This window comes from Melitaea cinxia, chromosome 19 (genome assembly GCF_905220565.1).
Source record: "Melitaea cinxia chromosome 19, ilMelCinx1.1, whole genome shotgun sequence".
In the NCBI taxonomy this organism is placed as follows: domain Eukaryota; kingdom Metazoa; phylum Arthropoda; class Insecta; order Lepidoptera; family Nymphalidae; genus Melitaea; species Melitaea cinxia.
Genome location: NC_059412.1, coordinates 6,814,685 through 6,832,584, shown reverse-complemented (window position 1 = coordinate 6,832,584; position 17,900 = coordinate 6,814,685). Strand labels below are relative to the sequence as shown.

Below are 17,900 nucleotides of genomic sequence, written 5' to 3'. Positions count from 1 at the left end.
ACAATTAGCTAGCTCGCTTTTTATAAGTGCAGCTGGCGGTGATCGTGGAAAATGCAGTGAAATCTTCGCAGCGAACTGAATGCACGGTGAGTTTAGAATTTAAACGAATTTTTTACATGCTATCTTATTTACGTAAATTAACTGTGATAATCTTCGCGGGTAAATTTATGTTGCTAGTTCAGTTTTTTTTTTTTATATAGAAACGTGTCTTTATGTTTCACATTGTTTTCTCCTATTCATAATAATGAAACTGAGTCTAAATTCAATCTCATATCCCAAATCCTTGTTTTGTCAAATATATAGGGTTAGTCATTTACGACAAATGTAAAGATATTATTTAATTTAAATTTAATTGCAAATACATGTTACATGTGTTACTGCGTATATGCGATGCGTGATATGTTTTAAGACGGTACTGTATGACATGCACCAAGAACCACTTCTGCAACGACTAACGATCGACCAACTCTCGACTAACCCTCATTAAAAAAAAGACGGTTACCATAGCCTATACCTTCGAGTATATGCCTGTAGAAACAAAAGTCTTACAAGCGCGTTGTCGACCCTACGCATTTCAACCCAGCGCATCTCACGCAAGCTCGGCTACCTTAAGACTGGTACTATTTGTTCGTGATATTCTCATTAAGGCTATTTCAGGTTTAGGACAAAATACTTCTTGCAATAACCTGAATTTTTTTTTTATTTTTACTTGTTTCCATTTTGTCTATTTTCAACGAGTATCGGTTAAAGGTTCATTTAAGTACATCATAATACATTTGTCTTTAACAGAACAATGTTGATCATCATAATAGCTTGTTTGTTTGGAAACTCCTTCGCCGCGCATCCCCATGGCATATCTGGAACATTAGTGGACTTCACTGACCCTAAGGTAAGCTTGATACTCTTATGTATGTATGTATCTACACAAAAAATATTATATTTATACCTACATCAAAATTATGAAAGTGGTAATTTTGTGTCGATATTTGTCTAAGTTTTTAGGACAAGCTTTGTGTGGTAAATAATTTAATGAGGCTTAAAATATGTAATCAAATTTCCTATAAAAATGTTTTTCGATATATAAAATAGCCGTAACATTAATTACTATTTCTAAATAAAGACGTACTTGCTACATAAACTGTTATACACCACAGACGAAATACTGATAATAAAGGCGACTTAAAAAATTACTATAATAGTAAATAAATAATTTATTACGCGCTGTAATGTTTCTGTGCTATGCTATTGCGGATAAAACAATTTGAAAAATAAACAAAATATATTTTGGAACGAAGTTCCTTACGGCAAGGCTTGACAATATTTGGCTGGGCGACCGAACTGAAAAAAAATGTGCTACTAAAACCGTAAGAAAAATATATGACGGAAGTGACGTAATATCAGTCACACGACTGTATAATATGACGTTTGTAAAACTAAAATATTACTAGTAAACTTTTTTTTAAATTATTTATGTAATTTTATACTGTTGACAAAAATAAATAAAGACATGTAGTTTTAAAATAACAAATTATTATCATTATTATAGTTATAGTTAAGTTAAAAATAAAATTGATATTTATTTTGCATTAACATATACTCGTAGTTACAATGTTTTTAGTCTGTTTATATATGCTTTTCATAACCGATAAGTGACTAGACAACGCTATGTCTATTATACAACTTCGCAGACTGTTTTCTGTAGAGTTATATTTGCCCATTATAAAGTTCAGGAACCGCCAATAGGCAATCCGAGAGAACTATGTCTAAAGGTTGTATGCAATCCAGCTCTGTTGAATATCCAATTCAACTTACTACATTTCAAATTTATATGCAAGTCATAATACTAACTTTTTTATATTGATAATTATGGTTATTAATGGAATCGTCCACTTAATTAAAAAGCAGCCTTAATTTCAAAAAAAAAGTATAATACAACGACTTTTTTTTTTTTTGCGTAAAATGTACAGCTCGCTCGTAACTATACGAAGATTACAGTTATTTAAAAGTGATCATAATAAACATTCCATCAGTCCATCAATCTGTAAAGCCCGCTAAGGTATTACAACCCTATAAACGTTAAAATCAGTATCAATAATTTGTCAATCGTCATTTAACAAATTATACTTATACCAATCTTCAATATATTGATTACTAGTGACCCGCACTGGCTTTGCACGGTTGTAAAAACTATCAGTCTTCATCTACTATATTATGCATGTATTTATACATATAAACTTTCCTCTGGAATCATTTACTAAAGAAAACCGCATCAAAATCCGTTGCGTGGTTTTAAAGATCTAAGCATACAGACAGCGGGAAGTGACTTTGTTTTATACTATGTAATGATAAATATTCAATGTGATACCACCGCCAAATTTGAATATTGATTCTGCTGAGAAAAATGGCTGGAACTTTGAAAAACAAGAAAAAAATTGTCATTTTTTATAAATTTTGTCGTATCAACTTTATCAACAATACAATTTTCTAACGACTAAGATGCTTTAGATATCAAATACTTTTAATCTTTCAATAAAGGTCCAAGGACACTTAGACGCGCTGGTGCGAATGGCACAATCTTGTGTAATTAAGGTGCGAGCTTCACCGAAGGACGTCAGAGCATATTTCACCAATTCACCACCTATTACAAGATCTGGACAATGTTTTGCGGCGTGCATGTTGGAACAGAGTGACGTCATTAATCATGGAAAGGTATCTTAAGTTAAAGTAATGTGATCTCTCAATTAACAATAGGTTCGTAGTGATATTACAAGAATAGATAAAATTCATATTGTTTCGCAATTTTGGTATTATCTTAAATAAGACATTCAACTATACAATTTAAATATATCTTCCTTTTATAGGTTTGTAAGTTAATAAACATAATCATAATCTGACAGAATTAATAATTAATTGCAGGATCACACTTGGCAAATAATCCACAATTTGTTAAAGATTTTTTGCATAATGACCCAAGAACTTAAAAACAATCGCAATTAGCGTTTCTTTATAAATGATATCAATAATGAACCGGATGTCATAAAGCACAAAAAAAAATCTTTTATCATATTTTCACTTCTCTTCATCTCTCATCTTTCCATTTTTCACAAACATTTAAGTGATTAATTCAAATTAAGTTTATTTTTTAAATATTTGGGCTAACCATTCTTAAAAAAAATGTTTTTATTCAAATAAAAGGTACAACGTGTAAATGTACCAGTTCGCCTGTTCAGTTGAAGGGAAGATAAGGAGATTATTCCGCCGTTTTGCTCTACTATAGACCACTGAATTTACATGTCTCGATACCCTCGCTACGTACAAAATTACTCATAATGTGTTCTTTCTCCGCGATTTACAAGAGGAGTCAAAATAATTTAACACTTATTATTGAATGTTTTCTTACTAGGTAAACCGTGATCTCCTCGTACATCTAGCCAGCCTGGTAAATGGCAAGAATTCTCGAGTGGTTCGTAAGCTTCAAAGTATTTCGAGGCTCTGTCTCGACAGCATTGAAGGCATGTCGGATAGATGCCAGCTCGCCTCAACCTATAACGACTGCCTGAACGAAAATATGATCGAGTTTGCTTTCCCCTTGGACATAGCTGAGGAAGCTGTAAGGAAGATGCCATTCCATTTAATACAACCAAAGTAAGTAACAAGATGAACCTTTAGTGGCTAAGAAGATACATGGACTAAATTTTCTTATTATGACTATATTTAACCTTACAACGTAATAACGTACGTTACTATAGCGTCATAATTAAGTAGACTATTATAGTAAAAGAGTGAACTAATAATACACGTAGATAATATGAAACGTTGAAAGAAAAACAGTGACAAAAGAAAGTGGCTCAAAGTATTTATGCACTAAATCTCCAGCAAAATATGACACAGATATTACCGACAAAAGAAAGGCTCGAAGTGGCATCTTTATCCTGTTACTGAATGATTTTATTTTGCCATTATAAGAACAACATAAAAGAAAACATTTTTAATATTATCACACTCGTAATGTTTTTGGCAAAATCAGCGGAAATAAATAATACTCGGGTTTTTTTTTCGTCTCTTCAATTAATATCAAAAGAATCATAGTTGTCATTATTGAAAAAAAAAACTAAAGAATCAAAATTACATTTGTTTATTTTCGATGTCAGTAACATTGTGACGCTACAAGCTTCTTAAAAGAATCGTTCAATAGTCGTATTATAATCGATCGTAGAGTGTTAATAGAGCAAAATGATTAATATACGATTCTTGTAAGAAGCTTGCGGCGCTTCAATGTGACTGACATATTGAAAATAAACACATATTTATTACAAGCAATAGTAGTTAGTAATCCTAATTCAAGAAGTGAGAAGTTAATAATCATAGTACTCATTTTCTTTCAGCTTACCACAGGAGATAAGACACACATTCTAAGAAGGTTTATTTTTATTTTTATATTTTTTTATTAAAATGAAAATCACTAACAAAAACATTTTTTTATTTAACTGCCCATTTCATCGTGTACATCCATCGTTCATAAAACTGTTATCGAAAAAGCAATTAGCTCATCTCAAACTGAACATGAAATCTTTTGAATGTAGATTTCCTGAAAATTGTTACTTTAAAATTCCTACATTTATCGTGATAAAGGAGAGTAAATTGTGTCATATCGTACTGGATATGATTTTGAGATATTAAATTCAATTATGAAAATGAAATTATTCTAGGATACCCAATTATTTTAATAAAGAGGTACGACATTCGTTTTTCTGTGAAGCAAGTGCAATTGGGTTCATTGAAGATAATTTTAAAAAAATCGTAAAAATACGCTTCTAAAGTATTTTTTTTTAATCTATGGCTATCTGTCTATCTAAATTATTTGATTACGCTTAGTACCATAACTACTAAATAACTTCAAATGTAATTTAAATTAATTAATTAAAAAATTATTATATTCCCATTACCAACCTTTCTAACGGTAGTCTGAGGGGAGAATTTTAACAACAACACAAAAATAATGTCCACTAACTAACTAAGAGAAAGGATCGCTATCCCCTTCTAAATCTATGATTAATTTATAACAACCAACAAAGAAAAAAGTTACATTTTAATTTTATTTATTCTCGCGCAGCTTAAATGGAATTTAAATATTATTTACGTTTGTTATAGATTCTGAAATGTTGATAGAAAAATTTGAAGTCGTTGTCGACAATAAACGCGAAACAAAGCTCATCGGTTTTATTTTCTTATTTATTTATTATCCAATTCCAAGTTCTCAGTAAGACTTGAGACAAATATAAAAGTAATGAAAACACAAGTTTCAATTTTCTCACAAGTGTGCTATAAATATTAAAGTGTTTTCCTTTAATACAAGGTGTCAAACCCTCGTAACGTAGCGCTATAACCTTTGAAGGCAAATCGATTATAATACAATAATATGCTTTTGTTTGCTTATTCTCACCACAACATAAATATTTGCTTATATTTACAAATACAATATAAACAATTGTGTATATATTAAATTACTAATTACTGTAAGAGGTTCAATTAAGTAAAACAATAACCTATTTTAGTTGCTTATCTGAATAAGTCTTCATTTATTAGAATGATTAACACACAAGGGATTTGTCTCTTTCAATCCTGGATCACTACTCATATAATGATGCAAAAATTAAAATGATTCTATGATTTGAAACTGTTCGTATGTTTTGTTTGAATGTAGCTATTTACTTATCGTCTTCTACTTCACTATGATATAGACCAATATTTTCATAATAAACGATAACTGCACCTATTATATACAAAATAATGTAAATAGTTATATTTACCTGACAAAGCGCTTCCTCTCTAAGAAGAAGAAGAAGGAGAAGGACAAGAAGAAGAAGAAGAAGAAGAAGAACAAGAAGAACAAGAAGAACAAGAAGAACAAGAAGAACAAGAAGAACAACAAGAACAAGAAGAACAAGAAAAACAAGAAGAACAAGAAGAACAAGAAGCAGCAGCAGAAGCAGCCGTAGCAGCAGCAGCACCAGCACCAGCACCGCACCACACCGCACCGCACCCCACCCCACCGAACCGCACCGCACTGCACCGCACCGCACCGCACCGCACCGCACCGCACCGCACCGCACCGCACCGCACCACACCGTACCATTATTGCTTTTGATTTTGTAAATTAATTAATTTAAAAAAAAAATTATGGTTTTAATTTTAAAACAACGCCAACATGATTGACAGTCGGTAAATTTATCGTTAAACACTTTTGTAATTTTGTAAAGTGATAATTAATATACTTATTTTGTGCGAATTATTCGCACGGGTAAAGCTACTATCTAATAATGCATATTATTACTTAACTACATTTTACTGGATTTACAGATTTTGATGATTTTTACATTAATCGAAAGGTAATACAAAAATAAATAAAATAAAAATAAATTTTATTGGTAACAAACAATAAACACTGCTTACATAAGTTAAAATGGAACAATTTTTGTTTTGATCTTAATATAAAATTTCAAAGCTATATTATATAAAAATAATGTTTGTCATTTAGTCTCATATAAATCAACAAAAGCTAAGACTTTTAATGTGGTCCCATTTAAATATAATGGAGATATAATAAGTACTTTTTCATGTAGTCTTTGATGACGCGTATGTAGATGAGGATTGCGGAAAACCGGGATGTTTTATATATATATCTCTATTCTCTATATATAATCTTAATATATATAAAAGCGAAAGGTCACTCATCACGAAATCTCCGAAACTATAACACCTACAAACTTAAAATTTGGCAAATAAGCTCCTTATAGGTCGAAGACATCTGCTAAGAAAGGATTTTACGAAATTCGACCCCTAAGGGGATAAAACGGGGGTTGGAAGTTTGTATGAATGTCCTATGTTTTTGAAGTAAGAGACAATACAACACGCCAATACGCCAACACGCCAACATGCCAAAACTCCAACACGCCAACACTTCAACATGCCAAAACCCCAACACGCCAACACGTCAAAACGCCAATACGCCAATGCGCCAACACGCCAACAGTCCAACACGCCAACATGCCAACACGCCAATACGCCAACACGCGAATACGGCAACACGCCAACACGCCAACACGCCAACACGCCAATGCGCCAACACGCCAACACGCCAACACGCCAACAAGCCAACACGCCAACACGCCAACAAGCCAACACGCCAACACTCCAACACGCCAATACGCCAACACTCCAACACGCCAACACTCCAACACGCCAATACGCCAACACGCCAACACTCGAACACGCCAATACGCCAACACTCCAACACGCCAATACGCCAATACGCCAACACGCCAACACGCCAACACGCCAACACGCCAACACGCCAACACGCCAATACGCCAATACGCCAACACGACAATACGCCAATACGCCAATACGCCAATACGCCAATGCGCCAACACGCCAACACGCCAATACGGCAACACGCCAACACGCCAACACGCCAACACGCCAACATGACAACACGCCAATACGCCAACACTCCAACACGCCAATACGCCAACACGCCAATACACTAATGCGCCAACACACCAACAGTCCAATACGCCAACATGCCAACACGCCAATACGCCAATACGCCAACACGCCAATACGCCAATGCGCCAACACGCCAACACGCCAATGTGCCAATACGCCAACACGCTAACACGCCAATGTGCCAACACGCCAACACGCCAATGCGCCAACACGCCAACACGCCAACACGCCAACACGCCAACATGCCAACACGCCAATACGCCAACACGCCAATGTGCAAATTCGCCAACACGCCAACACTCCAACACGCCAATACGCCAACACGCCAATACGCCAATGCGCCAACACGCCAACAGTCCAATACGCCAACATGCCAACACGCCAATACGCCAATACGCCAACACGCCAATACGCCAATGCGCCAACACGCCAACACGCCAACACGCCAACACGCCAACACGCCAACACGCCAATACGCCAACACGCCAACACGCCAATGCTCAATCACAAACCTGTTTAACAAACCTGTTTAAAAACGAACCGTTATTTATGATATTATATATGTCCATGTCCGGAAGAAGCCACTTCGCCATCTAAGGACATCGTGGCAGGATAGGAAATTGACTTACCCTTTTTGCGCTTGATAAAGCTCCAAAAAAGTTTAGGGTTGGAAGACAAAGTTGTTTCACTGTTGTCACTTGTTGTTGGCACTTGTAATTTTGTCATAGTCAGCTTGGTAGAAGCGTAACCTAGCCTCAATACAAGATTCGAGCTTTTCCTGAAAGTTAATTTTAATGGAAAACTCAATAGGAGGGTGTAATGGTTCTATCCCGGAAAGAGGGTCCTTGCTTTCGCTCAATTGGGAGATAACCAGAGAGCTAATTAGTAGGTCTAAAACGCGATTTTTATTATTTTTACAACAATTATACTGTGTAAGAGCATTTATGGACATTAAATCAGTAATAATGTTATTCAACAAATTATTCGTTGTTATCGGACTCAGTGCAGGGCCAGTCGTCTAGTTCCAACATAGACCACCCAAGTTAAAATCCCCAAGAACGATTATGTTAAAGGAGCTAAGTTTATCAATTATATGATTTGTATTTAAAATGAAGTGTTCCAAGATATGTTTCTGTACCAGAGGGGGAATATAAACGGTGCAAATGTACAGATAATCAGTTTGACCATTGGTATTTAGCAGTTCAAGGTTAACCCATAAATCCTCACAGTGCGATATACAATTTATGTGGAGTAATTGTGAGATTTTTCCCAAATAGGAAGGCAAACATCTTAACCTAAGTGTATTAATATAATATACTAGCTGTGCCCGCGGCTTCGCCCGCGTTGAAATCAGTGTGACACAAATTTTTTCCGGCAAACTTCCAGTGAAACTCTCATCATAATCGGCTTAGCCGTTCCATAAGCCTTCCTCTTGGAGCCGTCTCTCCATTGATGAAACCGCACGAAAATCCGTTCCATAGATTTTGAGGGAATCGATCACATACACTTTTGGGGACTATGTTTTATAATACACTAACTGTTGCCCGCGAGTACGTGCGCGTGAAGCGCGCGTCGCGTTTAACAAAATGGTTCGTTGAATTCATCAGAATTGTGGTATGAAATAATGTAGTAATAATATAGTATTGTAGTGTAAATATGTTTGAATATACTGCATGCAATTCAGTTTTTAATATGGTTCTACGTAACTATATGTCACAGAATAGCGTAACGCGCGCTCCTCCGTGACTTCGTGAAGACAGGGGTAAATAAAACGTATTCTAGTAACGTAAAGGTTGGATATTGTAAAAAATATATTTTTTTGTACTACTTATAAGTGATCAATATAAATGTTTCTTGAACACATAGGGTTGCAACGCGGTTATTTTGCTTTAAAACGACCCTGCTGTATAAGTTTCATACAAACTATAAACCCCAATTAAACCCCCTTAGCGGTGGAATATCGCAAAATCCGTTCTTAGCGGACGTCTATTAATTATAATCTACCTCCCTGCCAAATTTCATCTTTGTCCATCCTGGATGAATGGACCATCCAGCAGTTTTTGAGTTCTCGTGATGAGTGAGTCAGTGATCTTTCTCTTTTATATATATTATTGAATATTTGTAGGAAAGTGGCAACATTAATATTTTAATTATAATAGTTTATTGGTTTGTAATTTAATTTTAAGTATAGCAATTCTCTCTCTCTGTGTGTCCGCCGGTCAAGGCGATCATCCATTTTGTGTGTTGCACCGAAAGTTAAAAAATAAAACAACGCAATTAATCCAAAGTTATAACCTTTTATTTCGCTCCATCCGCTGGTAATATACCTGAAAAGGTTATGGGCCCAGTCGCCCGGAGCGAAAAATAGGAGTATTGCGGTGCAGCTGTGGTAAAACGGCGGTGTGGTACTGTGGTCAAGCAGAAAACGGCGGTGTGGTACTGTGGTCAAGCAGTCACGTTCGGTGCAAAAATGGACGGCGAGGGCGATATCTTTGGGGCGAACAATCGCTTCTTATTAGAAAATGCCGGTAACTGGCATACATGGAAATTCCAAGTAAAAGTCATACTAAAGGCGGTGAATGCCTATGACTTGGTAAACGGCTTGTTAAAATGCCCAGAAAATGACAACACAAAGTTAGCGACGTGGAAGAGATTAGATGCGAAGGCTCAAGCAGTCATCGTAGGCAGACTAGGCAGCACAGCTATGCTGCATGTACAGAATTGTGAAACAGCCCAGGAGATATGGGACAAATTAAATACAATTTATGAACAAAAATCTGATGTGTCACTCCACATATTGCAGCAGCGTTTCTTTGAAGAAAAATACAACGGTTCAGAAGATGTATCAACATTCATAGCCAAGATAAAAGCAATCGTGACACAAGTAAGGCAAGCAAAAGGTGAGATTTCTGAAAATATGATTATTACAAAAATTATAAGTTCGCTAGGTGAAAACTTTCGACATTTCGTCTCTGCATGGGACTCCGTTCCAATAGAAAAGCGAACCCTGTCTGAGTTGACAGCCAGGCTCATTATAGAAGAGCAAAGAAATAAAATGTACCAAGAGAGTGGAAGCAGTAGTTCCACAGCATTCAAGACTGACACAAAATCAAGAAAGTGCTTTATCTGCGGTAAAGTGGGGCATTATAAAAAAGACTGTAAAGCTAAAAAGTCTGAAAAAAGCTACAAGTTTGAAAACATTCCATTTTGTAAACAATGTAAGAAACGTGGACATTCAAAAGAAAAATGTTGGTACAACAATGACAAAAAACAAGAAAATACAAATAATAAACAAAACGCGTTTGTCATATCAGCGTGTGGACTTGCGTCAAAAAGTATAAACAATGAGTGGTTCTTAGATAGTGGTGCTTCCGAACATATGTGTTCTACAGTGGACAATTTTATAAACTATAAAAAGTTGTCAGTGCCTAAAGACGTTGTTATTGGGGATGGGACAATATTAAAAGCATTAGGTTATGGTGACATTAACCTTGAAGCATATGATGGTCAACAATGGATCAAAACATCAATAAGCAATATTTTGTATGTGCCGAGCATCAAGATGAACCTATTTTCCATGAGTGCTGCTCTGGATAAAGGCTACAAGCTAGAGGCAACTGCTACCGAGTGCCAGTTTATAAAAAACAACAGTGTCTATGCTATAGCGAAGAGACGTGGTAAAATGTATACAATGTTATTTAGACAACCCGATGCTTGTGCCATGGTTGGAAAAGTGATGTCAAATTTAAGAGAACGGCATGCTAAACTAGATCATCAAGACATTAACCAAGTGAAAAGCATCTTGATGAAACAAAATATTAAGTTTGAAAATAGTAAAGAAGAAACCTGTTTGCCATGTTTGAAAGGAAAGCAACATAAGTTTCCCTTCCCATCGAGTACCCATAGAGCAACAAAACCAGGAGAGGTTATCCATGTAGATATTGGAGGTCCAATAGAAGAAACTTCACTAGGAGGGGCAAGGTTCTTTCTACTCATTAAGGATGATTATTCCAAATACAGAAAGGTATATTTTCTGAAGAACAAAGGTCAGTCTATAGAATATTTAAAACAGTATTTGAAAGAAGTACAAGTTAACCCCGGTCACGCAGTGAAATATATAAGAAGTGATAATGCAAAAGAATTTATCAGTAAAGAAATGGAGAACTTGCTAAAGTCATATGGAATACAACACCAACAAAGTGTAGCTTACACTCCACAACAGAATGGTTGTGTAGAGCGCGAGATGAGAACGGTGGTTGAGTCAGCACGAACTATGCTTCTAGAGAGCGGCCTTAACAAGAATCTGTGGGCTGAAGCAATCAATACTGCTGTCTATGTCATCAACAGAACTGGTCCAAGTCGAGTGAGGGATGTAACTCCATATGAACTTTGGTGGAATAAAGATTTTGATGTCAACAACCTACAAGTCTTCGGTAGTCAAGTATCTGTACATATTCCTGATCAGAAACAATTAAAATTTGATAGCAAAGCAGAATTAGGGTATTTCATTGGATATGGAGAAAATACAAAAGGATACAGAATATACTTTCCTGAAAGAAACATAGTAGATACTAAGAGAGATGTAATATTTATAAAAAGGTCTGAAGAATACAAAGAAAGAGACAGAAGACAAGAAAAAGAAAATTACATAAATTTTGACACTCAAGAAGAGACAGGACAAGTATCAGAACTAGAAGAAAGCCAATATGAAGATATTGAGAACCCTGAAACAATAGAAAGTGAACATGAAGAGAACTCAATTCATTCCTTTCATGAGGAGTCGGCTATATTAGAGGAAGAGATAGAAGAAGAACAGGAAACTTTAGAACAGACAGAAGAGGTAACCGAAAGACCTAGAAGAGCGAGGAAAAAGCCAAGCTGGTTTAAAGACTATGAACAAAGAGAGGAAAATATGTTCCTGAGTTACAGCTGTGATGAACCTATTTCCTACCAAGAAGCTATGAAGAGACCCGATAAAAGTAAATGGGAAGAAGCCATAAATAAAGAATTACAAACACTGGAGGAAAACAATACATGGGAGGAGGTGGCAGAAGTTCCTGACGGAGAAAACATAGTAAGTAGCAAGTGGGTATTTAAACTCAAGGAGGCAGAAGGAAAAGCTTTGTATAAAGCTCGCTTAGTGGCCCGAGGATTCGAGCAGAAGAACTGTGATGACCAGACATACTCGCCTGTTGCTAAATTAACCACTTTCAAAGCCATGATGGCTGTAGCTACCCAGAAAAGACAACCAGTGTACCAGATGGATGTTACTGGAGCATTCCTTTATGGTGACAGAAATGAGACAGTTTTTATGAGATTACCAGACAATAAAGTATGTAAATTAAAAAAGTCAATCTATGGTCTTAAAAAATCGCCTAAATATTGGAACACAAAGTTTAATAGTTTTATGACAAAAGAAAGTTTTCTAAGATCAAAGAATGACCCATGTTTATATGTCAAACAAATTGGAAATGACTTTATTTATGTGCTATTATTTGTAGATGACTTGTTGTATTTTGGTTGTAATAAAAACCAAGTAAACGACTTTAAAAATTCAATATGTAAAAACTTTAAAATGAAAGATTTGGGTCTAGCCAGTAATTATTTGGGAATAAATATTAAACAGGATCTTGTAAATTATGTAACTGTAATTAATCAGAAAAAGTATTTATTAAAGTTGTTGGATTTATATCAAATGTCAAATTGTAAATCTGTATGTACTCCAATGGAACAGAACTTTAATTTTGAATTATTACAGAGAGATAAAAGTGAAAGTATTGAAATAGAAAAAACCTGTAGAAGTTTAGTAGGCAGTCTTTTATATGCTACTTGTACTAGACCAGATTTATGTGTTGCAGTAGGATTTCTAAGTAGATATGTGCATTGTGCTAGTGTAGCTTTGTTTAAATGTTTAAAGAGGATATTGAGATACATAAATGGTACTATTGATTTATCTTTAACATACAAATATGATAAGGAAAGTAAAAATGTATGTAAACTGCAAGGTTACAGTGATGCAGACTGGGCCGGTGATGTATCGGACCGGAAGTCAATATCAGGACAAATATTTTATATTTTTAATTCCCCAGTTTCTTGGAACAATCTTGTGTATCACTGTCATCTTGTGAAGCTGAATATGTAGCTCTTAGTATTAGTATTATGGAAGGATCTTTTTTGAAAAAGTTACTCAAAGACTTTGGTTATGTTAATGTATATTTTGAAATATTTGAAGACAATCAAAGTGTAATTAATATAGCAAACAACAATGACAGTTATAAGAGATTAAAACATATAGACATAAAGTATCAGTACATAGTAGAAAATGTATCAGCAGGTTTAGTTAAATTAAAATTTGTTTGTAGTAATAACAATGTTGCCGATTTGTTTACCAAACCATTAGGAAAAACACTTTTTGTTAAACTTAGGGATATGATATTGTCATAACTTTGTAAACTAACTTTGTAAGTAGACACGTGCATAGGAAAGTGTTCAGTTAGTATCTTATGACTGTAAAAGATGTTCGATATTCTTAAGTTGAGGGCTCTGACTCTGTGCATTTATTTTGAGGTTATGTTTGTGTTATTAAGTGGGTGCACTACAGTGTCTCAAAATTGTTAAGGGGTGTTAATAAGTGTACTTTAAATTAAAATATACTGTTGAGGGGGTGTATTGAATATTTGTAAGAATGTGGCAACATTAATATTTTAATTATAATAGTTTATTGGTTTGTAATTTAATTTTAAGTATAGCAACTCTCTGTGTGTCCGCCGGTCAAGGCGATCATCCATTTTGTGTGTAGCACCGAAAGTAAAAAATAAAACAACGCAATTAATCCAACGTTACAACCTTTTATTTCGCTCCATCCGCTGGTAATATACCTGAAAATATATAGATTACGATGCATTATTTGAACACCTTCTCACCATGTATAGAGCATACATTTTAAATTTCAAGTCTCTTACTTCAAAAACATAGGACCTTTATATAAACTTCCAAGCCCCGTTTTACCCGTTTTACCCGTTTACCCTTTTAAGGGTCGAGTTTCGTAAAATTAGTTCTTAGCAGATGCCTATGCCTTATAAGAAACCTACCTGACAAATTTTAAGTTTATAACTGTTATAGTTTCGGAGATTTCGTGATGAGTGAGTCAACCTACCATCCCCCGTTTTAACCCCAAAAAGGAGTTGATTTCTAAAGATACATTATTTGGATACCTTTTTACTATCTATACATACATTTTAAATTACAAATCTCCTTACTTCAAAAACATAGGACTTTCATACAAAGTTCCAACCCCCGTTTTACCCCTTTAAGGGTCGAGTTACGTTAAATCAGTTCTTAGCATATGACTACGCTTTATATGGAACCTACCTGTCAAATGTCAAATTTGTAGCTGTTATAGTTTCGGAGATTTCGTGATGTGTGGGTCAACGTAACATTCCCCGTTTTAACCCCAAAAAGGAGTTGATTTCTAAAAAACATTATCAAGTACATTTTAAATTTCAAGTCTCTTACTTCAAAAACATGCGACTTTCATACAAACTTCCAACCCCCGTTTTACCCCCTTAGGGGTCGAGTTTCGTCAAATCCATTCTTAGCAATAGTTTACGCCCTATAAGGAGCCTACCTGCTAAATTTAAAATTTGTAAGCATTATAGTTTCGGAGATTTCGTGATTAGTGAGTCAACGTAACATCCCCCGTTTTAACCCCAAAAGGGAGTTGATTTCTAAAGATACATTATTTGAACACCTTGTTACCATCTATAGAGCATACATTTTAAATTTCAAGTCTTACGTCAAAAACATGGGACTCTCATTACTACTTTTTACTATTATTTATTTACTATCTATACATACATTTTAAATTACAAATCTCTTACTTCAAAAACATAGGACTTTCATACAAACTTCCAACCCCCATTTTACCCCCTTAGGGGTTGAGTTTCGTAAAATCCGTTCTTAGCGGATGTCAACTTCCTATAAGGAGCCTACCTGCCAAATTTCAAGTTTGTAGGTGTTATAGTTTCGGAGATTTCGTGATGAATGACCTTTCGCGTTTATATATATTATAGATGATATGTTGAGAGCCAATTCATTGACGAAAGCAATCTATAAAATATTACGCTACAACGATTAATAAAATAAAAATATTCCAAAATCCAAAAAATGTATCTCTTTTCGTAGCATAACAGATGAGATGATATAAAAAAAAATTATCCCAACTGGCACCAACTTCAAAATTATAAAATATTTATTTAATCATTTCTGATTAACTAAATCAAAATACGAATTACTTTGTACTAAGTAAATTTATTTTTCACTTTTTAGTTTCCTTTTTGAAGTCGGTTTTTTCTTTGTTAAAAATTATTTTATTTTACAATTTTTAGTGATGGGTAGACCTAACAAGGATGCTTATTCTCTTATGTCGGGGGTTCGGAAACATACACAATACACAAGCATAAACACCCAGATCATGACAAACATCTATATGGCCAATACAAATGTCTGTCGTGCGCGGGGATTGAACCCACTAACGCCAGCGCAACAGCCGGTGCTGTGACCGCTGCGCTAACGCGTCGACATACTATGAGTAAAGTTCGCTATCAGGTGTACGTAATAACAACCGGGACTGACAGCCTAGCGTGTTCTCCGAGGCTAGGTTGGGAGAACAACAAGGATTAACAACTAGACCGAAAATAAATAGGAATAAAAACTGCGACCGTCGGTGTTTAGGCGCCGCCGACACGGCACATGTACCATTATATCAAAGCGGTCGTCAAACAGCAAAAGGTAACTGCTGTAAATTGTTGAGAAATTCCCTCGAGTGTTTATGGGCTCCATCATCAAACCTGGTCCTGCGACACAGATGATCACACAGCAGGTAATTACTATAAATCGTTAAAGAGTTCCCTCGACTATCTTTCGTCTCCATCATCAGACTTTAATGGCACTTGTAACTCATATAGGTGCAAAGTTCTCATCAATAGAAACGAATTAAGTTCAAACAGCAGGTAATTGCTATAAATTGTTGAAGAGTTCCCTCGACTATCTTTCTTCTCCATCATCAGATCGACTCCAGACCTTTATTAAATAGTAGTGCTTTATAGTACTTAATGAAAACATGATTAAATTTACTAGTCACCCTTACGATTTTTGAAAGTTTCCCTCGATTTCTCTGGGATCCCATCATCAGATCCTGGTTTCCTTATCAAGGTACCAAACTATGAATATCTCCAACAAAAAAAGAATTATCCAAATCGGTTCATAAACGAAGAAGTTATCTCTGAACATACATAAAAAATATATATATATATATACGGTCGAAATGAGTAACCTCCTCCTTTTTTTGAAGTCGGTTAAAAAGGTCCAATGAAAAAAAAATTCATTTAAGTTGTTACATAGCGAGCAATGAACACTTTGTGACTGTCACAAACAAAAAAAGAACTGTATAATTATTATTTTATTTATTTATTGACAATTGACTTATCTCATATATAAAATTCTCGTGTCGCGGTGTTTGTAGTTAAACTCCTCCTAAACGGCTTGACCGATTCTCATGAAATTTTGTGTGCATATTGGGTAGTTCTGAGAATCGAACAACATCTATTTTGCATACCACTAAGTTAAAAGGGGGGGGGATTAAGGGGGTTAATAAAATATATGGCAAAACAACGTTTGCGGGGTCAGCTAGTCTATATATATAAAAGAGAAAGGTCACTGACTCACACATCACGAGAACTCAAAAACCGCTGGATGGTCCATCCGTCAGAGATGGACAAAGATGAAATTTGTCAGGGAGGTAGATTATATAGTTAGTAGACGTCCGCTAAGAACGAATTTTGCGATATTCCACCGCTAAGGGGGTTTAATTGGGGTTGATAGTTTGTATGAAACATATACAGCAGCTATAAGTTTGCCTGATAGGTTATTTATACAGCAGCCTGAAAATAAAACTGAAAATGTGGTGTATAGAGAGGTTTTATAAAAATAATTATTAAATTATACTAAATTGTGCCTTTGAAAAAGTTACTTAGAGTGATAAGCATTTCAAGTGACTGAAATAAAAAAAAATTTGCGTTAAGCATCGTAATAGTAATTCATATCTTCATTACCACGCGGACGTAGTCGCGAGCAACAGTTAGTGTATTATAAAACAAAGTCCCCAAAAGCGTATGTGATCGATTCCCTCAAAATCTACTGAACGGATTTTCATGCGGTTTCACCAATTGAGAGAGGGCTTCAAGAGGAAGGTTTACGGAACGGCTAAGCCGATTTTGATGAAAGTTTCACTGAAATTTTGCCGAGAAAACTTTGTGACAAACTGATTTCAACGCGGGCGAAGCCGCGGGCACAGCTAGTATATATATATATATATATATATATATATATAT

General features: G+C 35.2%; 1 protein-coding gene across 1 annotated transcript; it reads left to right on the top strand.

Annotated features, from left to right (window-relative positions):
- The first annotated feature begins 15 nt into the window (after positions 1-15).
- Positions 16-4,472, top strand: LOC123662846. Its single transcript, XM_045597638.1, has 5 exons — positions 16-86; positions 790-889; positions 2,536-2,709; positions 3,404-3,645; positions 4,386-4,472. Exons 2-5 carry the CDS (start codon positions 794-796, stop codon positions 4,414-4,416), a joined length of 543 nt encoding a protein of 180 aa, XP_045453594.1. The 5' UTR covers positions 16-86; positions 790-793; the 3' UTR covers positions 4,417-4,472.
- Positions 4,473-17,900: the final 13,428 nt, after the last annotated feature.

Bases quoted from the DNA above. Each gene is read 5' to 3' on its own strand.
- LOC123662846 (XM_045597638.1), top strand. From the start codon at position 794: ATGTTGATCATCATAATAGCTTGTTTGTTTGGAAACTCCTTCGCCGCG. The intron at 890-2,535 runs GTAAGCTTGATA...CTTTCAATAAAG, and splicing joins TGGACTTCACTGACCCTAAG to GTCCAAGGACACTTAGACGC. The intron at 2,710-3,403 runs GTATCTTAAGTT...TTTTCTTACTAG, and splicing joins ACGTCATTAATCATGGAAAG to GTAAACCGTGATCTCCTCGT.